The sequence below is a fragment of the Littorina saxatilis genome, linkage group LG7 (assembly GCF_037325665.1).
Source record: "Littorina saxatilis isolate snail1 linkage group LG7, US_GU_Lsax_2.0, whole genome shotgun sequence".
Taxonomy (NCBI): Eukaryota; Metazoa; Mollusca; class Gastropoda; order Littorinimorpha; family Littorinidae; genus Littorina; species Littorina saxatilis.
The window spans coordinates 45,370,505-45,394,045 of record NC_090251.1 but is presented as its reverse complement, the minus strand read 5'-3'; the positions used below and the strand labels follow the sequence as shown (position 1 = coordinate 45,394,045).

Sequence of the window (23,541 nt, the reverse complement as noted above, 5' to 3'; positions counted from 1 at the left end):
TGTGCACTATCACAATCAAGTTGTCTGTCCTGTAAGGTGTATATACCACAGCTGTCTCGCAATATGTGTGCACTATCACAATCAAGTTGTCTGTCCTGTAAGGTGTATATACCACAGCTGTCTCGCAATATGTGTGCACTATCACAATCAAGTTGTCTGTCCTGTAAGGTGTATATACCACAGCTGTCTCGCAATATGTGTGCACTATCACAATCAAGTTGTCTGTCCTGTAAGGTGTATATACCACAGCTGTCTCGCAATATGTGTGCACTATCACAATCAAGTTGTCTGTCCTGTAAGGTGTATATACCACAGCTGTCTCGCAATATGTGTGCACTATCACAATCAAGTTGTCTGTCCTGTAAGGTGTATGTACCACAGCTGTCTCGCAATATGTGTGCACTATCACAATCAAGTTGTCTGTCCTGTAAGGTGTATGTACCACAGCTGTCTAATAATCATGGTTGGTATTTCCTTACATTCTAGGAGAGGAGGGGCAGGTGTGGGAAAGAGAGTAGCTCTTCAAACCTCCTCCACCCCCTACCCTTCCCTTTGACAAACAAAAAACATAGAAGAGAAGGAAATTACAGATACGTGAGCGTAGAGTAGATCACATGTTTCATATCAAACTTTGTATCCTCCTCACACCACAAAAACAAACAATAAAAAAAGAGGAGGAAATGATAAATACATGATCATATAATATTTGAGTAGCTTAGTGTTTGAAACAAACGTTTGTATTTCCTTGTTTTCTAGGAGATAAGAGCAACATGTCAGAAACAGTGTAGGTGTTTGCTCCCACCTCTATCCTCCTGACCCAGAAAAAAAATGATTAAAAAAATAAGAAATGCATGAGTGCATGATAAATGGAAAGAATAACAATTATGTATGCTAAAGCAAGTCAGACAGCCTCTGAAACATCTTTATATCTTTTGTTTCAGCATTCAAGTACCAGTCTGACTGATCAAATGTTTTACTTAAAAGTCCGGCCACTAAAACATCTTCATGTTCTCTTTTGCTTCAGCATTCAAGTAACAGTCAGACTGATCAAATGTTTTTGTTGAAAGTCCGCCCACTAACACATCTTTATGTTCTTTGTTGCTTCAGCATTCAAGTACCAGTCAGACTGATCAAATGTTTTTGTTGAAAGTCCGACCACTAAAACATCTTCATGTTCTCTTTTGCTTCAGCATTCAAGTAACAGTCAGACTGATCAAATGTTTTTGTTGAAAGTCCGCCCACTAACACATCTTTATGTTCTTTGTTGCTTCAGCATTCAAGTACCAGTCTGACTGATCAAATGTTTTACTTAAAAGTCCGGCCACTAAAACATCTTCATGTTCTCTTTTGCTTCAGCATTCAAGTAACAGTCAGACTGATCAAATGTTTTTGTTGAAAGTCCGCCCACTAACACATCTTTATGTTCTTTGTTGCTTCAGCATTCAAGTACAAGCGGGACTCGGACCAGACGTTCACAATGAAGATTGCCAAGCTAAACTTTCACTCCATCAAGAAAAAGTCCTCTAGAATGAGAGGTCGTCTCACCACCAATCTTGGCATTGGTCTGCAGGTCTGTCTGGTCATTCTTTCTGGCGGTCCTGTTTGTCTGCCTGTCTGGCAGATATGTCTGTCTGTCTGTCTGTCTGTCTGTCTGTCTGTCTGTCTGTCTGTCTCTCTCTCTCTCTCTCTCTCTCTCTCTCTCTCTCTCTGTCTCTCTCTGTCTCTCTCTCTCTCTCTCTCTCTCTCTCTGTCTCTCTCTGTTTCTCTGTCTCTCTCTCTGTCTGTCTGTCTCTGTCTGTCTCTGTCTCTCTCTCTATCTCTCTCTCTCTCTCTCTCATTCCTCCCTCTCTCTCTCTCTCTGTCTCTGTCTGTCTCTCTCTCTGTCTGTCTGTCTCTCTCTCTTTCTCTGTCTCTCTCTGTCTGTCTGTCTGTCTCTCTCTCTCTCTCTCTTTCTCTGTCTCTCTCTCTCTTTCTCTCTCTCTCTCATTCCCCCCTCTCTCTGTCTCTCTCTGTCTCTCTCTCTCTCTCTCTCTCTCTCTGTCTCTCTCTCTCTCTTTCTCTCTCTCATTCCCCCCTCTCTCTGTTTCTCTGTCTCTCTGTCTGTCTGTCTCTTTCTCTCTCTCTCTCTCTCTCTCTCTCTCTCTCTCTCTCTCTCTCTCATTCCCCCCTCTCTCTGTCTCTGTCTCTCTCTCTCTCTCTCTCTCTCTCTCTCTCTCTCTCTCTCTCTCTCTCTCTCTCTCTCTCTCTCTCTCATTCCCCCCCCTCTCTGTCTGTCTGAAAACAGAAATTCTATCTGGAAAATACAGACCCCCTCTTGTTTAACTTCTTTATTTTATGAGGTTTCTTCTTTTCTTTTCAGCTACGTGATGAGAATTTTGAATATGAAGAGGCTCGCTTCCGTTCAGCAGAGAAAGCTGTGAAGATTCTACTAAGAAATGTCATGAGTTACTTGGATGGTTTGCAGGTTAGAACATTTTGATTGGTAATAGTCTTGGTTGTCGCTTTGGCATGTTTTGGATCATCCACAATGTCGTTGACGTGAGATGAATGTATATTTTATTGGGGGGGGTGGTTAAATTTAATAATTTAGGTTGCATTACTTTCCTTGTACTGCTGCAGGTGTTATAAAGCTTCCTGGTGTTTTATTATTATCAATGTTTAGTTGCATGAGATGGTGTTGTTCGGTTGTTGTTGTTTTTGTTTTTTTACATTTAGTCAAGTTTTGACTAAATGTTTTAACATAGAGGGGGGAATCGAGACGAGGGTCGTGGTGTATGTGTGTCTGTCTGTCTGTCTGTGTGTGTGTGTAGAGCGATTCAGACTAAACTACTGGACCGATCTTTATGAAATTTGACATGAGAGTTCCTGGGTATGATATCCTCAGACGTTTTTTTCATTTTTTTGATAAATGTCTTTGATGACATCATATCCGGCTTTTCGTGAAAGTTGAGGCGGCACTGTCACGCTCTCATTTTTCAACCAAATTGGTTGAAATTTTGGTCAAGTAATCTCCGACGAAGCCCGGACTTCGGTATTGCATTTCAGCTTGGTGGCTTAAAAATTAATTAATGACTTTGGTCATTAAAAATCTGAAAATTGTAAAAAAATTATTTTTTTTATAAAACGATCCAAATTTACGTTCATCTTATTCTCCATCATTTTCTGATTCCAAAAACATATAAATATGTTATATTTGGATTAAAAACAAGCTCTGAAAATTAAAAATATAAAAATTATGATCAAAATTAAATTTTCGAAATCAATTTAAAAACACTTTCATCTTATTCCTTGTCGGTTCCTGATTCCAAAAACATATAGATATGATATGTTTGGATTGAAAACACGCTCAGAAAGTTAAAACGAAGAGAGGTACAGAAAAGCGTGCTATCCTTCTCAGCGCAACTACTACCCCGCTCTTCTTGTCAATTTCACTGCCTTTGCCATGAGCGGTGGACTGACGATGCTACGAGTATACGGTCTTGCTGCGTTGCATTGTGTTCAGTTTCATTCTGTGAGTTCGACAGCTACTTGACTAAATGTTGTATTTTCGCCTTACGCGACTTGTTATTGTTTTTTTATTCTCTTTTTGGGTGTTTTTGTTGTTGTTCTTCGTTGTTAGTGTGTTGTTGTTGTTTTGTTTTTTCCTGTTGTCAAGCTTGATAACTACATTTTTTCCTTTATATTGTTTTGACAGGAAGTGATTACTTGTCAAGAGAATCTGGCAGCAGACATTTCAGATTATTACGGAGAGAAAACCTGCCAGGAAGCAACACGATATCTGACCGTCCACCGAACTCTACTGTCACACTACAAAACACTGGTTAGTTTATTGTTTGTTGTGCATGTGTGTGTGTGGGGGGGGGGGTTAGCTCACATTCAAAAGAGATGCAAAAAGAGTTGTGTCCCTAATGGTTTAACCGTGAGGGCGTTAAAAAAATGTATCATCATCGTTGTGTCAGGAAGAAAAAAACCACCTTTAGTGCTGAAGACTCAGTGCTAATATCAACAGACCTGTTCTGCTCTTCATTGGCTGCAAATATTCTGTGACTATTCTTTGCCTTTATTGTCAGAACCTCCACAGCATAAAAATTTGAACCCAAAGCCCTAAAAAATGTTAGTTGACAACATGTTTAATCTCTCTTTCTTTCTTCCGGGGTGAGAGAAAAGACACTGTTCTTCTGGACGGGTTTGAGATAACTCTGAAGGCGATTACTTAGTAACCCTTAATTTTGTTACTTTAGTCGGCTAAAAGTTAACACCTGTTCCACCATCCTACTGAGTTTCAAATGAACAATGCACAAGGGTACAGATACAGTTTAGCTGTTTGTGACACAACTGCTATGTACATTTTAGCCAGCCTTTAGGTAAGAGGTGATACAGCACTGTGGTAGCTCCAAAGTAGGTTAAGGATGAAGTTTTAAACAAATTTGAATAATATTATTGTACGTGTGTGTGTGTGTGTGTTTATATGTTTGTGTGTGTGTACTGATGCATTCATTCATGCGTGTGTGTACAGACAGATACAGTGGAGGCCCTTGTGATAATTCCCCTCAACAAACTGGTGGCCATGCTGAACGGTCCCAACAACGTCATTGACAAACGCTTCGACAAGCTACTCGACTACAACAACCTGTTGGGGAGGGACAAAGACGAAAAGGTAAGTGAACAGCAAGATACAGTTGAACCTGTCTTTTATGTAGACAGGTGGTCGCTATGAAAAGGTGAAGTATATATAAGAAAGAAAAACACATAAATCGGGGTGATAAAAACACGACGCCATTTGTCGTAGCTCGTCTCGGCAAAAAAGGAAGATGGAGGATGATGCAATATCCATCCAGCAATGGGATTATAAAGTATGAAATGACATGAAATTACTATGACTGCTAATCCAGATTTTGTTGAGAGTCGGGAGGGGCATGTTTGTTTGTTTGTTTGTTTGTTTGCTTAACGCCCAGCCGACCATGAAGGGCCATATCAGGGCGGTGCTGCTTTGACATTTAACGTGCGCCACACACAAGACAGACGTCGCAGCACAGGCTTCATGTCTCACCCAGTCACATTATTCTGACACCGGACCAACCAGTCCTGGCACTAACCCCATAATGCCAGACGGAGCAGCCACTAGATTGCCAATTTTAAAGTCTTAGGTATGACCCGGCCGGGGTTCGAACCCACGACCTCCCGATCACGGGGCGGACGCCTTACCACTAGGCCAACCGTGCTGGACGGGAGGGGCATGTTGCAGCCTCATGCAATGACATACAGTAGAACTCCCCTGTAAAGACCTCCAAGAATCTGAGAAAATGAGGTCTTAAAAAGGAGGGAGACTTAAAATGGGGGTACATTTTCAAAGGTTATAAACAAAAGATCTCAAAAACAGGGTCTTAAACGGGAGTGAAATTTAAAATGGGGGTGGGGGGTGGTCTTATTGTGATAGGGTGGAGTGGAAGGGGGAAATAGGCCAGGAAGCATAAATGAGACGCCAAGACAGAGGTTGCGATAACGTGACTTTTAATTAACGTACACTAGAAAGCACATCAGAAAGCAGTGTAGTTCCTTCCTCAAGATACAGCCGCACACAACTCGTCGGAACTCGAATTACGATCCCGGTCGAAAGTCACCTCGCTGATATAAACCCAGCTCTAAAACGTTTCTCACACACACACAGTCTCTCTAGACAATCCTCGAATCACTCCTTCGCCAAAATAAACGTTATAATGGCTCAGCTACACTCCTTACATTAACACAGTAATCGTTCAATCAAAAGTTAAACAGCACAAATCCAAGCCGATACGCACACTGAAACACGTCCTCTCACTTAGAAATCACACCGGGTACTGTCCTAGCCCACGCTATCATTCTGAGGCTCACGCGCGCACCCGTTCAAACAATCAACCAATAAGAAACCAGCCTCCCTACACACCTAAAATTAGCTACAACACACAATAATCCTAGCGGGAGACACAACTTGGGTCAGGGGAAGATAATAGACAGGGAGTAAAAGAGAGGGACAACAGTACGTGAAATTGCCACACGGCTACATTATAATAATGTTAAGGGTATTTACATGGCGCAAATCCTAATATTATAGTTATAAGCCCTTTCCAATCAATCTTCATTGTGATAATCTTCAGTACAGCAACAATACACATTTGAAGAATCTTCAAATAAATAAAAGCACAATCACGAGGGTTTCACTGTACTCAGTCTATTCCATCTGACCCCTATGCCTTCCAGCTGGTGCAAGCAGCCAAGAAGGACTACGAGGCGCTGAACGCTCAACTTCTCGACGAGCTGCCCAGCCTGTACCAGCTGATCATGACGCTGATGAAACACTGCATGGCCGCCTACATCCGGTCGCAGCGAGACTTCATGGACCACGCTCTCAAGGAGAACTGCATCTTGCTGGAGGTAGGATGTGTGCTGAGACTTTCATGGGGAGATGATTGAGGAATGTTGATTGGTGTTTGCAAGTGGAAAAAGGACTGCTTACAATTTTGGCAGGGTTTGTATAGGTGCTTAGACGGGCGCAATGGCTTTGTGGTAAGACACTGGCCAGCGGAAGGTCGTGGGTTCGAATCCCGGCCGCGCCTGGCGGGTTAAGGTGGAGATTTTTCCTATCTCCCAGGTCAACTTATGTGCAGACCTGCTAGTGCCTTATCCCCCTTCGTGTGTACACGCAAGCACAAGACCAAGTGCGCACGGAAAAGATCCTGTAATCCATGTCGGAGTTCGGTGGCTTATAGAAACACAAAAATACCCAGCATGCTTCCTCCGAAAGCGACGTATGGCTGCCTAAATGGCTGGGTAAAAACGGTCATACACGTAAAAATCCACTCGTGCAAAAACACAAGTGTACATGGGAGTTTCACCCCACAAACGCAGAAGAAGTATAGGTGCTTGAAATCCTTGAAAGTGCTTGGATTTGAAGGGGTCAATTTCAAGTCATTGAGATTCCTTACAGTCCCTTCAATCATTGAAATGTGTGTGGGGGGAGACCAAAAAAAGTGTCTGTTTGATGCCCCTCACACTTCATCGTCAACTGGAAGTGTTACATTGCCCGCTTTAAAGGAAAGAGGGTGCTTGATATTTTTTTTCAGAAGGTCTTGAGAGACCTGAAAAAATCTTTGAATTTTAGGAGAAAAAAATCTGTACGAACCCTGCTTTGGACGATTGACAAAACTTTATAGCCATTTCGGCAAATTTGATGACATTTTAAGCCTTTTTTGGCCAAAAAAATGTTGTCATTTCGGCAAAACTGATGAAACTTCAAGGCCATTTTGGCAAATTTGCTGGAGAAAATCTATCATAGTAATTAACTTTCCTTGGTCCGTCTTTATACAACTAAAATTTGGTTTTGTGGAAGGTGAGATCTTGATAGTATGTCTCCTAGTGTGAGTGTCATGTGTATGTGCAAGAATACATGCTTGTGCATTTGCGTGTGTGTGTGTGTGTGTGTGTGTGTGTGATGCATGTTTGCGTAAATGCGTGTCTGTATCTGTGTTAATACATGTATGTTTGTTGAAGCCTGTGATACCAATTGTTTAGCTTGTTAATTATGTGTCTGTGTCAATAGGTTGATGTGTTGTTATCAAAACTTCAAGCTGTCTACTTTCAGTTTGTTCCACAGTGCCTGTATCAATCTTATCACAAAATGCAGTCTTTTGATATGACTGGTTTGTTTGTTGTTTTCCCATGGTTTATTTCTCAACAGGCACATTTTATAGCATTAATTTATGAAAGTTAAGATAAGGAGAACTATTGTGGTTTTCATTTCAACAGGCACATCTCATAGCATTTAGGAAAGATAAGATAAGCAGAACTATTGTGGTTTTCAGAGAATTCAGCAACTTCAGCAGGTAACGAGGATGAAGATTGTGAGCTTTTCAGTGACAGTACTGACCAACCTTTTCTACCTCAGCTCAAGTCTGTCCTGATTTTCTGTTCGCATTACTTTCCTCTCCTCCAAGCCCCCTCCCCCCCCCCCCCCCCTCCCACCTCAAGGCCATGTCCCAGTTTTTGATTTCATTCTTTTGGTTGTTTTATCTTTTTTGCCTTTGCTGTGTCTTCCAAATACAACTGGTGTAAAGTGCCAGCTGTTTATGTTTCTAGGACCCCTCCCCTTCCAACATCACCTCCCCCCTCACACACACACACACACACACACAACATTCCTCTTTTTTTCTTCTTTTTCTTTTTTTTTTGTGGTCTCCTTGTTGTTTTCATTCTTTAAATTGTCTCACCTTTCATTCCTCAGCAGTGTTTACCAAATAAAACTGATATGAATTAACCCAACAGCTGCTTCTACCAGCCACATCTTCAGGTCCTCTCATTTTGTTCTCATGTTTTCTTCTTCCTGTCATTTTTTTCAATTGTCTTTTTCGATTCACCCTTTGAATGCTTTTCAAATAAAAACTGATCTAAAACACTGACTTCCCTGTGACTTGTCCCAATTTCCATGAGTAAAACAAACAAAAACTCTCTCCTTCCTGGCATACATAATTTTTACACCATCGGTCAGAAAGTTTGTGTCTTAATTTTGGGGGCCAGATAGCTCAGTTGGTAGAGCACTGGACTTGTGATCCCAGGGTCATAGGTTCGAATTCGGGCCGGGACGGACACGGGCAACACAATGTGCAGACTCAGAGACGGTATCCATGTTCCACCCCCGTGACACCACTGTGCCACGTAAAAGACCTTGGTCATTCTGCCATAAGTGTAGGTGGCTGATTACACCTAAAGACGCACACATCAGGGTAGCGTGACTCGCTTGCTGCTAGCTTTCCACTGGGAGGAAGCGACCCGAATTTCCCAGCGATGGGACAATAAAGTAATGAAAAGGAAAAGGAATAAACTTATCAAAAGTGAGCCTATTCCCAAATGACAGAATGATCTAGTTTGCAGTGTTGACATTCACTGGACATTCAGTGATTGGCATTTGCTGAACAACCTTTTTGTTTCTGTGTTACAGCTGAATTTAGTCTTTTTTCATTAAAGCCCTCTCTTGCATGTTTGTCCATCGGTCGACCTTCCTGCCTTTTGTCTGTTTGTCTGTCTGTCTGTCTGGCCGCAGGCCTGTTTGTCTGTCCGTCTGTCTGTTGATAACTTCTCTAGGTCTGAAAAGATTCGGTCATACAAAACCAGTGATGTACGTAGTATGAGTGGATACCAAAAAATCACCAGACACATGTTTTTAAACTTAGTGCACACACACACACACACACACACACACACACACACACACACACACACACACACACACACACACACACACACACACAAACACACACACACGGTCAAGCGTGCGCGCGACCAAACTAAAATACATGCTCAGAGCATGTTCAGTTGCCTCACATTTTTACAGATGTATAGCCTTTTGCTCCCATTGGTCAAGGGACTACTAAATAGCATTCTGGTTCTTTTGAAATAACAACAATAATGGTTTAAAACTACACCTGTTCTGTTTGGTTATTGTACTGCAGCTTTCACATATGAATGAATTTCATTTCCTTTGGTTTGCTCCTGACACTGTACAATTTCTCCTTTAACCCTTAGGCTGGTTGTCGCGACATATGTCGCGCTATTTTACGTATACTGTCACCTGGTTGTCACGACATATGTCGCGCTACTGGCTCAGTCTGTTTGGTCGGTTCCGATTACCTCCCATGAATGCGAAAACCAATATGACCGTTTTTTGTTATTTTTCTCTCTGTTAATTCACCAGTGGCTATGTAACATGTGTTACAGAATTGCACCAGTGTAAGGGTTAATACAGGTTGCTTGTCCAGCTTTTCTGGCCAATAACAACACCTCTTGTGTACAATACTACTTGAGTGTGAATTATTCAATACTAATTAGCAATGATATATAGAGATTACACAACGTCATCGAGTGAGGGACCGAAAAATATTGAAACTCGAGGATGATTTTTTTGTGGTATCAACCGAGACCGTAGGTCGAGGTTGATACCACACAAAAAAATCATCCGAGAGTTTCAATATTTTTTGGTCCCTCACAAGATGACGTTTGTGTAATTTGTGTATACAATGATCAACGACAAAGACAAAAATTAAAACAAAAACAACACGAACTCTTTTCCATCGAGGAATGGTGGAAGGAAAATAACACAACCGGAAATAGATCTAGATCTAAATTGATCTCTATGACCCGTGCCTTGATACCATTGAGATCATAGGAGATGCACAGCAGTGCCGATACCAGGTTTCTTTAGCTTCACTTTAAAATGATATCAGAACGATAGTTATTCACTTGAAAGTGAACACAGGAGAGTTGTATACAATGGTTAATTACCATCTCTGCCTGTGTATGCAGTATTCTTTTTCCTTCATTTTTGGTACTTCTTGAGTGTGGTGTACTGATAATCAATTAACATTTTCATCCTCTAATTGTGTTTGCATTATTTTGACTTATTTGAGGAAAGGGGCTTGTGTTGCAAAGGTGGGAGTAGGGAGAAAAAGCTGGGGGGGGGGGGGGAGAGTTGTGAGAGGGGAGGAAGACATAAAGAGTGTGTTTTTCCTCTCTCTCTCTCTCTCTCTCTCTCTCTCTCTCTCTCTCTCTCTCTCTCTCTCTCTCTCTCTCTCTCTCTCTCTCTCTCTCTTTCTCTCTCTCTCTCTCTCTGTGTTCAAAGCAGTCTTATTATCATTGTTGATAATGGATGACATGGGGTTGATGATGCTGTGGATTTCCAAACAAGTTTTGATCTTTAAGAACTACCCCTCTTTGGAGACTCCACCCTTTTGAGACCATTATTCTGCCTCACATTTTCTCTTCCTTCCCTCTGTAGAGTTATCACAATTTTACTTTAACTTCTTCCATTTAAAGACTGTACCACAACTAGTCCTTGCTAATCAGTTAACATCATAAACAATGGTTGTGTTATAGAAAAAGAACAGTTACAGCCTCTGTATCTCACTGTGGACAGATTCCAACTTTGAAGGAGAAAGACAACAATGCAGAACTCCTCCCAGCCTTTGTTTTATTTTGTCTATGCAAATGTTTCAGCTGCCTTCACTGCTTGGTGGGGGTGAGAACGTGATGGAGTATTTCAACATCCGCCACACGGCAGCCCTGGATCAGATTTCCATGCTGAGCTTCATCCCACGCGGCTTTAACCCCAAGGTGGATTCGTTCAGGCTTGACCGGCGTGGCAGCTCTCGCCAGTCTTTTGACCCCTCCAAGCCACCACCGGTCAGTTTGGCTGCAGTTTACTGATGCCTTCTCTCTCTTTCTCTTTCTCTTTTCTCCGTCTGTCTTGCTCCGTTTCTGTTTCTGTGTGTGTCTCTCTCTCTCTCTCTCTCTCTCTCTCTCTCTCTCTCTCTCTCTCTCTCTCTCTCTCTCTCTCTCTCTCTCTCTCTCTCTCTCTCTCTCAGACTTTCCAGCAGCCAGTGGCAATGAATCCCATGCAGAAACCTCCCTCACAAAAACATCTTTGTTACAAGCAGGTCACACTTCACTTGACAGCAACCTTCCACCCCTGATGGAGGGATGATCAGTGCCATTGCTCAGGAAAAGCAATAGCTATTTAAATGTGATAACTTTACTGCAGCAGCAGATTGAATTAAAGCACAGTGGGAACCTCCCCTTTTAATATATCCCCCCCCCCCCCCCCCCAGGTTTAAGACCTTTGTTTTTTTAAGATTTTCTGTTCAAAACCTCCAATTTACCTCAATTATAAGACTCCCTCCTTGCTAAGACCTGATTTTTTTCTCTCAGACTTTTGGAGGTTGTAAAAGTTGAGTTCCAGTGTAAAAGTTAAACGTGGAGTTCAGAATAACTACCAACTGATGCTTTTTATAATCCCCATTTCAGATGGTCCAGTCGTGCAGCCAATCAGAGAGCCAGCGGTCATACCTGCGTCAGATGTACGGGGGGGACAGCCTGTACCAGGTGACACAGACCATGGCCACGCAGGATTTGATGGACATGGCCGTTACCGTGGGAACGCTGGTGGCCGTTATCAAGGACAAAGACCCCATGGGTGGTCGTCAGCGCTGGTTCGTTGACGATGGAGGTCAGAAGTCATTGTCACTTACAGTTAATGTGTGTGTGTTTGTGCATCTGTGCATTTTTGTAAATATGTGCATTACATAAACAATGATATCCCCAATAAACGGACTATGGCTGCCGAAATGGAGGGGTAAAAACTGTCTTACACGTGGGAGTTACAGTCCATGAACGCAGAAGAAGAAAAAAAAGAACACTGATATGAAATGTTTCAGAGTCGGTCGAATTCTTATTGCTGTGTGCAAGGGTGCTCATTTTTGACTCACATGCGAAGCAAAAGTGAGTCTATGTACTCACCCGAGTCGTCCGTCCGTCCGTCCCCCCCGTCCGGACGGAACTTTAACGTTGGATATTTCTTGGACACTATTCAGTCTATCAGTACCAAATTTGGCAAGATGGTGTATGATGACAAGGCCCCAAAAAACATACATAGCATCTTGACCTTGCTTCAAGGTCAAGGTCGCAGGGGCCATAAATGTCTAAAAAACAGCTATTTTTCCCATTTTCTCTGAAGTTTTTGAGATTCAATACCTCACCTATATATGATATATAGGGCAAAGTAAGCCCCATCTTTTGATACCAGTTTGGTTTACCTTGCTTCAAGGTCAAGGTCACAGGAGCTCTTCAAAGTTGGATTGTATACATATTTTGAAGTGACCTTGACCCTGAACTATGGAAGATAACTGTTTCAAACTTAAAAATTATGTGGGGCACATGTTATGCTTTCATCATGAGACACATTTGGTCACATATGATCAAGGTCAAGGTCACTTTGACCCTTATGAAATGTGACCAAAATAAGGTAGTGAACCACTAAAAGTGACCATATCTCATGGTAGAAAGAGCCAATAAGCACCATTGTACTTCCTATGTCTTGAATTAACAGCTTTGTGTTGCATGACCTTGGATGACCTTGACCTTGGGTCAAGGTCACATGTATTTTGGTAGGAAAAATGTGTAAAGCAGTTCTTAGTGTATGATGTCATTGCTAGGTTTAGTTATTTGACCTTGACCCTGAAGGTCAAGGTCATGTAAAGGTCAAGGTCAAGCATGCGAGTCGTATGGGCTTTGCCCTTCTTGTTCTGTTTATTCCTGATTTCCACTTTGGGGAAAAGTTTGAAGGTTGATTTCTGGTTTGAATCTCAGGTGTAGCTGTGTGTTTCAAAACTTTCAGCAATGTGTGTTGAGGTGTAGGGCTCCTGCGATTTTCACTTCCAGGTTTGGACATGATGTAGCCCTGCCATCCCTGTTTGTAAAATGAATACTGACCAGGTATGCCTGTCTAATTACGGTGTGTATGTTTGTTACACGGTCATTCACTCATTAAGTCCTTTAACAACAGACAATAAACTCTTCCATTTCTTGCAGTAAACAAAGGCTTTGTCCAGTCATCCATTCTGACGAAGGCCGGTACTTCGTCTCCTTCGGGCAGTCTGTCAAGTCTCATCACAGATGAAATGGACGAGATAGCGTCTGAGTGTTCTACCGGCACGGAGGATACGGAGAGCCTGCCCTGGCTTACCGGGAGCCAATCAGCTCCTGTGTATCCAGAACTGACGGAGGTGTCACAGGCAGCGTCTTCGCCTCCTGGCTCCAAGTCCAGTGAACGAGAGGTGTGTGGAATGAGAATGTGTGTGTGTGTGGGGGGGGGGGGGGGGGGTCTGTAGATCTATATTTTATGAGACGGGCTTAGTGGGTAAGACGCCAGTCTCCCAAACGGAATGTCATGGGTTTGAATCCCGGCCGTGCCTGGTGGGTTAGGGGTGGAGATTTGTCTAATTTCCCAGGTCCTACTAGCGCCTTAACCCCCTTCGTGTGTACACACAAGCACAAGGCCAAGTGCGCACAGAAAAGATCCTGTAATCCATGTCAGGGGTTGGTTGGTTATAGAAACATGAAAATACCCAGCATGCTTCCCTCGAAAGCGAGGTATGGCTGCCTAAACCGTGGGGTGAAAACTGTCATACACGTAAAAACCTACTCCTGAAAAATAAAAAACCAAGTGTACGTAGGAGTTTCAGCCAACGAACACAGAAAAAGAAGAAGTATATTTTATGCAAGTTAGGTTCACTTAGTCATCAAGACCACTGAGTAAGCGCTGTCTTTGTCAAAGGACTTGCTTTTCTTGGTGATATATGGTAAAAAGAGTTTACTTTCAGTCTTATAGAAGACAGTTTGACTAAATATTTTGACATCACTTTTAGTGACTTGTTCTGTTTTTGTGTCTGTGTGTTCGTAATATTTAGATTGTAAAACAAAAGGCTTTACTGTGCTTGATCTAAGTGCTTTCAGCTCGCTGGTGGTTTTTTAAAAGTGTTCCAACAACGTGGCTTTGTCATTATGAGAAGTGGAAAAGTAGGTTCCCGCCACACTAGTTTAACACGACCCCATTTACTTAATACACCAACGTGTGAGCGTATGGTTTAGTTATGACATGGGTGCATGGTCTCCCAGGTATGTCGGATAAAAACAGATATTAAAATAAAGACAAAATGCTTCCCCTTTGCAGAATTTGTTTTACCTGCAGATGTGAAAAGTGAGTGACATTTGCTTTGTGTTTCAGTACTATACAGCAGAGTACCCCTTCACGGCTAGGAGCAGTAACGAGGTGTCGCTGCAGCCAGGGCAGGTGGTGCTGGTCCTCAGTCAGCACGACCTTGACGGAAACTCCGAGTGGTGGCTGGTCGACGCTGAAGGTGACACCGGATACGCACCCGCTAATTATCTACGCAAATTGTGATCGTTTCTGCTGTGTGTGTTTGTGTGCAAGGATGTGATTGGTTTAAGTTTCTGAGAAACTGTATATGGATGTGTGTAGGAATAAGAATCGGTTCTTTTGCCTGTGTCTGTGTATTGATGTGATTGGGATATGCATGGGGATAAGTGTAGGTATTGTGAGTGAGAAAGGAGTAAAGTTCTGTGAAAATGTGCTTGGTTTTTCTCACAGGAGCAAATATGTGATTGGTGGTTTTACTTGAAGTGAGGGTTGAAGGTTTTTTGCTGGGTTTTTTTTCTCCAAAAGGATGCCATTTGTCTTAAAACTGAAAGTGTAAATGCTAATAGGGGAGGATGTCATGTACGTGAGGATGAAAGTGGCCATTTTGTCAAAGAAAGAAAACGGAGAGTGCATGTGTTTGAAAAAGCGAGTGGAAAATGTTTGGAAAAGTTTTCCTTTTGTTGTAAAGGTTTAAGGAGAATTTTATTGTTCAGACCAGAAAAGAGACTGCACGTTCGAGCATGAATTTGATCCTTTCTTTGAGATAACTCTTTGTTTAAAAAGAAAACCCTGTAAGAACGGACCGTCAAATTCATTTAGCTTCCACGGGCGGGGATGTAGCTCAGTCGGTAGCGCGCTGGATTTGTATCCAGTTGGCCGCTGTCAGCGTGAGTTCGTCCCCACGTTCGGCGAGAGATTTATTTCTCAGAGTCAACTTTGTGTGCAGACTCTCCTCGGTGTCCGAACACCCCCGTGTGTACACGCAAGCACAAGACCAAGTGCGCACGAAAAAGATCCTGTAATCCATGTCAGAGTTCGGTGGGTTGTAGAAACACGAAAATACCCAGCATGCTTCCTCCGAAAACGGCGTATGGCTGCCTAAATGGCGGGGTAAAAAACGGTCATACACGTAACATTCCACTCGTGCAAAAAACACGAGTGTACGTGGGAGTTTCAGCCCACGAACGCAGAAGAATTTAGCTTCCACTACTGCTTCTCCCGCATTGTGTGAATGCTGTTGTGAGTATTTGTGACAAAGATTCTTTTGCTTAATTGTTTACATTTCTCCTACTGTTTTACAGCTTCTAGGCTGTGACTGAACAGATGCAATTTTTCTAAACTGTGCTTTGTGAATTTATTCATTCGTCTATCACCTGGATGCGAGCGTATGTGTGACGTTATGCATTTCTGTCAGGGCATTTTTTTTATTGTACAGTTTCAAAGCAATTGATTTTACGAAAGTTTAGCTGTATTCTTCAACCATCAAAATTCATCACAATGTTGTTATTAATTTACCACTTAAAATCATTTCAAAGTAAACAAAATCTCTGTTCTTGACTGGAAAAATAATTGAACCAAGATATCACCTCAGGAAATGCACAGTGAACTGCTAGTTCAAAAGATTAGTTACAGCTTTAGCCTTCGCCGGTGGTCGTGGGTCCGTGTGGACCCAGAAGGGTGTTTAATTGCAAATATCTCTTAAACTAGTTGGGATTTTTCAATGAGCTTTTAAGAATGCCTCAGGCACCTAAAAAGCTCTTATGTCCTAACATTTCAGCGAGAAGTAATAAAACAAAATAAAGGTCAAATTTAGACTACAAACATTGTGGGGCCGTGTGGACCCATGTTTCTCAAAGAAGGAAAAGCGTGCATCTTTGAGAAGCATGGGTCTGCATGGCCCCACGATGTCTTCCATGTGTAGTCGATAACCCGGACTGGCGAAGGTTGAACAACTACGCATGAACCATGTGATTTGCAGTATCACAGAACAGTTGTAAATTGTTTTTACTGTTGGCGCACATTACTTTGCACCGTTTAAGCTAAAACGGACAGACTGTTAATATTCAAAGTTTTCTAAATTTAAGTGTACTTTGTGACTTGAAAGTGCAGCATACGTGCGAGTGTGACAAGAGGAATTTTTTTGTTTTGTTTGTCTGTTTGTTTTATGCCAGTTGTTTGTCAGGTATTTGAATTAAGTTTAAGGTTTTTGTAACTGCACTGCCACATAATGTTAATACATACGCAGTGTAAACAAATTTGCACCTTTTTGACAATCCAAATTTGTTTTGGGTACCCTCGTGTTGATTCATATTATGACATGGTGCCAGTCTTTTTAAAGGCATTATTTTTAAATCTGGTTGATTTAAATTTGTTCTCCTCCTTTTCCTTTTCTTTTAGAAATCAATTATCATCAATGATTTTGTCCTCGACTTCATGACTTCTTTCTTTTGTGTATTTGTTTTTCTTTTTTTGTTTTGGCATTCTTTTTTGAGTAGGTAAGCACTTGCTTTTTACATTTAGTCAAGTTTTGACTAAATGTTTTAACATAGAGGGGGAATCGAGACGAGGGTCATGTGTGTGTCTGTCTGTCTGTCTGTGCGTGTGTGTGTGTAGAGCGATTCAGACTAAACTACTGGACCGATCTTTATGAAATTTGACATGAGAGTTCCTGGGAATGATATCCCCGGACGTTTTTTTTCATTTTTTCGATAAATACCTTTGATGACGTCATATCCGGCTTTTTGTAAAAGTTGAGGCGGCACTGTCACACCCTCATTTTTTAATCAAATTGATTGAAATTTTGGCAAAGCAATCTTCGACGAAGGCCGGACTTTGGTATTGCATTTCAGCTTGGTGGCTTAAAAACTAATGAATGAGTTTGGTCATTAAAAATCGGAAACTTGTAATTAAAATTATTTTTTTATAAAACAATCCAAAAATAATTTCATCTTATACTTCGTAATTTTCTGATTCCAAAAACATATACATATGTTCTATTTGGATTACAAACAAGCTCTGAAAATTAAAAATATGAAAATTATGATTAAAATTAATTTTATGAAATCGATTTAAAAACAATTTTATCTTATTCCTTGTCGGTCCTTGATTCCAAAAACATATAGATATGATATGTTTGGATTAAAACCAAACTCAGTAAGCTAAAAAGAATAGACATACAGAAAAGCGTGTTATCCTGCTCAGCGCGACCACTACCGCACTATTCTGCATGGCTTGTCGATTTCACTGCCTTTGCCACGAGCGGTGGACTGACGAAACTACGAGTATGTGGTCTGGGTGAAAAAAGCAGTGCGTTCAGTTTCATTCTGTGAGTTCGACAGCTTCACTAAATGTTGTTATTTCGCCTTACGCGACTTGTTTTGTATTGCTTACAGAATTCATGAAGTAATATTTACCTATCAGTAAGTATACATTAGAGACCTCCGACCACATGTATTCTAAGGTTTGTCCAGACAACGTTGACCGTTAGTATAAGCCTGCTGCTTTTAGTTAAAGGCACAGTCCTAATTCCCAGGTAACGATTCCACTCACGATCTCAAATCTAGCCAGGCTTCTTTCTACATGGGATAATGCATTGCCTCCTCTTGGACCCAACGTCAGTCTGCAAAATGAATTCACCAGTAACTTCCCATTCTGCTCAGGGATGGCCAAATCGTCCGCCGGGTCGACAGGGGCGATTAAAAAATCTGCCGGGCTATTGGAAACCGCCTGGCAACTCGCCCGGCTGGCCAATGAACATTCTGGTCAAATGCGACCCTTTTGTTTGTATATCGAGTTTTAAAGCCATACAGTGGTCGCCGCTTAATAAAACCACTTCTGGACTGACGAAAAATGGCTTTAATAAGCGGCGGATTTATTAACCGGCGGTCCAGGAATACGTCGATCATTTTCGAAAGAAAAAAAAATCTCTTTTGTTTACGTCACTCAGTCACTTTCTTTCGTCATTTACACTTGTTTGAATCTACAAAACTTCACGAAGGATGTTGAACTTTTGTTTTAATTATGTACATGTACGTGTACTTTGATCACTTCGGTACATCAATAATTTCACTGTCACCGTCACGAACCATTACTCGTCAGAGAAGAACGATTTTATGAGTGTTTGTTTGTTGGTCGTCTTCCACATCAGAACAAGATAATGTGAGTTTTAGTCACAAACTACGTGATTTCTCTGAGAAAACTGGCTTTAATAAGCGGCGGGTTGGTTTTATTAACCGGCTTTTTCTAATACATAAGATATAGTGATAAATCCGGACCGTCTGAAATCGGCTTTTATAAGCGGCTGGCTCTATTAACCGCGGTTTTATTAAGCGGCGTCCACTGTATTAACACTGCAGATCAACTGTGGTATGTACCGGGCCAGCAAAATTTCTGCCGGGCTAGTGACTTTCAGCTGGCGAGTTAAAATGTTGAGATTTGGCCATCCCTGCAGTTAGGATGTTGACTTTTGGTATGTGTCTCCGACGGGCGCTGTGGCGTGGTGGTAAGACGTCGGCCTCTTAATCGGAAGGTCGAGGGTTCGAATCTCGGCCACGGCCGCCTGGTAGGTTAAGTGTGGTGATTTTTCCGATCTCCCAGGTCAACTTATGTGCAGACCTGCTAGTGGCTTATCCCCCTTCGTGTGTACACGCAAGCACAAGACCAAGTGCGCACGAAAAAGATCCTGTAATCCATGTCAGAGTTCGGTGGGTTATAGAAACACGAAAATACCCAGCATGCTTCCTCCGAAAGCGGCGTATGGCTGCCTTAATGGCTGCAAAAACACGAGTGTACGTGGGAGTTTCAGCCCACGAACGCAGAAGAAGAAGGTATGTGTCTAAGTGGGGGGATGGTCTTATCCCATGTAACATCCTGAGCAGATCTGAGATAGTGAACAGAACTGTTTTCATGGGAACGACTATAACGACACAATTCTGCTTGTTTCATGGATGGATTAAATTCCTGCACAGGAGTTTGCTGAATTCAAGGAATGTTTTGTTCAGTATAACGAATACAGCTCAACTCAGATTTAAATACCTATGTGTTCTGGAAATTCCGCATTAATTGGCCTTTCTCTCTCCGGACAGAAAAGTGACAAGGATATCTTTTAAACACAAATATGGTAATTTAAAATCAAATTAAGTTAGTCTCGTCCTTTGATCTTTTAAGACATAATATGGGACTCTGTTGTTGTATTTTATTCATGCCTTTTGTGCCACTTGTCCAAGTGATAAGACCTGTAAAACAACTGGATGTGAAGAAATTATCCACTTGGTTCACTCGATCAGACCCATATCAGAGCCTCTTACAGTGCTCCTGCTAATTAGTGTGGGTACTGAACACTCACTGACCTTTTACCATGCGTTTAACGGTGGTCAGACGGTGGTAAGGGGCATTGTCAATAATTCAATACCAAAGTCACTTTTCTCCACACCTTAAAATAGCAGCTGAAAAAATGAAATGTCTGTAATTCTATTAATGTCTCTAAATTGTGAATTCATCTACTGTTCAATATGCACTTATATACAGTGTTTTTAAACTACCTCTGAAGCTTCCAGAAATGCTTTAATGTTATTGTGCTTACTATTTCTCTAGTAGTTGCTGGGTTATTTTCTTCAGTTAGCCAGATTCTGACCTCTATGTTTTTACTGTCTTGAGAAGAAGACTAGGATGGTTTTGTACCAAGTAATAGATGAATTCCAGAAATAACTCTGTTTTGGATGGGTGGTGCACTTTTAAACATTATCTATCCAGTGCATGAAAGACTTGTTCCTTTGCCATAAGGCCTCGGAATGTACACTTAAAAATATTTTTCTTCTGTCCACAGTGAGCCTGGATAATATCCCCCAACCCCCCCCCCCCCCCCCTCCACTCCACCACCACCTCCCCACCTCACACAAACTCAATCAAAATCTATCCCCCATCCCCACCCCATCCTGTACCTCCTTATTTCACCATGCGTTTACCTCTGTCCTTTTCTCTACCTGTGTGTTCTTAATTGTTATGAGTAAACTGTCATGGCAGTGATAAATATATGCAGTTTATTTTATGAACAGAATTGTGTTCTGTGTCAGTAATCTGTAGTGACATTGTTTTTATATGATTTGCACAATATGACTGTTGATAACAAAGTCAAATGTATACTACATCGTATTGGGAATGCTAACAGCCTGTGATATTGGATGCTATTTGTGTGAGCTGAAAGAGTTGTTAACAATGTTGAAGACTTATTCAAGTTATTGTGTTTCTTCAGGACTTATTGTGTTTGTTTTCAGTGTAAAGATGCTGTTATTGAGATAAAAGTATTTTGGATTGCAAAAGCTTTCTTCACATTTAATGCCTCTTTGAAAGGGCAAAACTGTGCACTGTATTATCTGCTGATTTTCTTGTTTGCTTAGGGTTTTTGTGTGTGTGTTGTGTGTGCATGTGCGCATGTGTGTATATATGTGCATGCAATTGTTGTTTGAACTGATTTTATTTTAATTATGTGCATAAAAAATTTTGATTTGCAAAATCAAGCACTAAAAATACTTTAAAGCTTTTTTATCTGTTGGGAATCACTGTTTTTAAAATTCAGTTCATATGACCTCTGTTAAACAAAGGTGCTAAGAAAATGGAAGGTTTTTTTTCTGAGTTTAATCTATTTTTTATTTCTTCTTTTTAATGTTGAGATTTGAGAATCATGCAGTATGGAAATTACAGAAAATTAATATTGTTAAGGTGGTGTTTGAATATATAGGCCAAGTTAGGAAGGCAGAATTAAGAACATTAAAGCAGGTTTTTGCAGTGCAGTTCACAACAGGCTATATCGATCTTTTTGTTTTTCTAGATGCTGCCTTTCCAAAAGATGTTTGTGCCAGGTATTCAACAACAAAGTTTTCTCAGCTAGCTAGTGCTTCGTTTTCATTTAGTGTCTAGATTTTCGCCACTTTTCTGGAGGGTTCTTGTTTTAGACAAGATTTAAGGCAGATGTTGAAATAGTGGTTATAATTATCTCTGCACCAAAGAAGAGCTTAATTGTTGCGCTAAACCTCTCCAGGGGAGACGACACATTTTTTTAAAGCATCTTTTCCATGTGGTGCCTTAAGACTAAGAGGGATGATCTACAGTCACAGTTTTGATCATAAGTAGTTTGGCTGTCAGATGCCCTTTTCATGTTAAAACTACGCAGGTGTTCTATTGGTGCTCAGGTTTGTGAAACTAAAATCTTGACATTTAATTATTTTTCTTCTCCAAAATAATATACTGCGTTAAGTGTGTACATGCCCCCCGCGGGTTAGGGGGAAGAATTTACCCAATGCTCCCCAGCATGTTGTGAGAGGCGACTAACGGATTCTGTTTCTCCTTTTACCCTTGTTAAGTGTTTCTTGTATAGAATATAGTCAATTTTTGTAAAGATTTTAGTCAAGCAGTATGTAAGAAATGTTAAGTCCTTTGTACTGGAAACTTGCATTCTCCCAGTAAGGTAATATATTGTACGACGTTGCAAGCCCCTGGAGCAATTTTTTGATTAGTGCTTTTGTGAACAAGAAACAATTAACAAGTGGCTCTATCCCATCTCCCCCCCCCCCCCCCCCCCCCCCCCTTTCCCCGTCGCGATATAACCTTCGTGGTTGAAAACGACGTTAAACACCAAATAAAGAAAGAAAGTGTACATCAACATTTTGTGTAGAACAAGATTACTTATGGAGTGATCTGTAAATGTACACATGCAGTGACTGCTGCCATTGCGTTGATTGTTAGAGAAAGATCTGTGATGATGATTGCTCACTGAACAAGCGTTTGCATGATAAATGTATTGTGATACAAGCCTATAAGCTGTACTAGGGTTTGAGACTCAGACTGCCTTTGTCATAGAAGAATAGTGCAATGGTTAACTGCTGTTGTTGTTTTGAAACGGACAGACTGGGAACTTTATGAGTAAGATTTCCACACTATGTTTACAACTGTCCCTGTCATTTTAGTAAGCATAGTAGATAATTTCATTGAAAAATGTTGTTTTAAATAGCGGGCAATTATTACTGCTGTTGCATTGTTTGTCTGTTTATTATATTGTGTAGCAGGTGGACAGATCAAACTTCATTGCGGAAAAAATAAGAAGTTTAATTGTTATAACAAGTCATGCATACAGTGAAGGCCTTGGAAACACATTAGCATTGAGGTACTGTTCATAATCTCTGTAGATTTACCAACATTTTAAGACTCCCTCTGTTTTAAGATCTGATTTTTCTCAATTTCTTTCGCAGTCTTACAAGAGGGTACTCACTGCTCTATTGGCAGGGTTCTTGATACAGTTCTAACGTTTTAAACAATAAGACAAAATGCAAGGGAAAAAATGCAGAAGTATTTTCAAGGTAATTCTCACATAATGTAGCTCAAGGCACCTTGCTTCTACATGTATTATAATTTCAGGATCAGCAGCTTTACTTTTATCTTTCAGATGAAAATGCCCATGGTCATACTATATCAATAAAAATATGCTGCAGAACTGGTTCTTTATCATAGAGTTCGCAACAACCAAAAGGAATGTAGCTAAATGTCAGGGTTTGTGCATTTTTGCGAGTGCTTGAGTGGTGTTTTGTTCACTGGTTTTAATACCCAACAACTTGCAGGTATGTGTACACATATTTCATACTACGCTGTTATGATGCTCATATTTAATGGTCATATCTAATAAAATGCCTTCTCCGATAACTCAGCCGTGGCCTTGATTCTGTTTTATTTATGTATTGTACTATCAGTCTATGCTGTGCATGCATATGTACACACACACACACACACACACACAAACATAATCATCATAAAAATGTCAATAATATCTATTGCTTTGTGTACATTATGTGCAGTTGATTGAATTAGAAAAGTAATATTTTCTATAAAAATTGAGAAAAATCTATTCCTTTGTGCAGATCAATAGACAATGTTCACAACTTGCATTTCCATAGTAACACTGAGGCAAGCTACATGTGACATTGTAGGCCAATCACTAGCGAACGGCGTGTCTCATCACGTGGCGGTGATTT

General features: G+C 41.0%; 1 protein-coding gene across 1 annotated transcript in view; it reads left to right on the top strand.

The window, feature by feature from the left end:
* LOC138971605 (dynamin-binding protein-like) overlaps positions 1-18,870 on the top strand; it is a 65,124-nt gene extending 46,254 nt beyond the window's left edge. Inside the window, exons 12-20 of the mRNA XM_070344363.1 lie at positions 1,440-1,570; positions 2,360-2,464; positions 3,695-3,820; positions 4,517-4,657; positions 6,238-6,411; positions 11,023-11,208; positions 11,830-12,031; positions 13,393-13,637; positions 14,588-18,870. Of these exons, the coding sequence (XP_070200464.1) occupies positions 1,440-1,570; positions 2,360-2,464; positions 3,695-3,820; positions 4,517-4,657; positions 6,238-6,411; positions 11,023-11,208; positions 11,830-12,031; positions 13,393-13,637; positions 14,588-14,764 (1,487 nt within the window). The 3' untranslated portion in view covers positions 14,765-18,870. The remainder of the gene's footprint in view (positions 1-1,439; positions 1,571-2,359; positions 2,465-3,694; positions 3,821-4,516; positions 4,658-6,237; positions 6,412-11,022; positions 11,209-11,829; positions 12,032-13,392; positions 13,638-14,587) is intronic.
* The last annotated feature ends 4,671 nt before the right edge of the window (positions 18,871-23,541 follow it).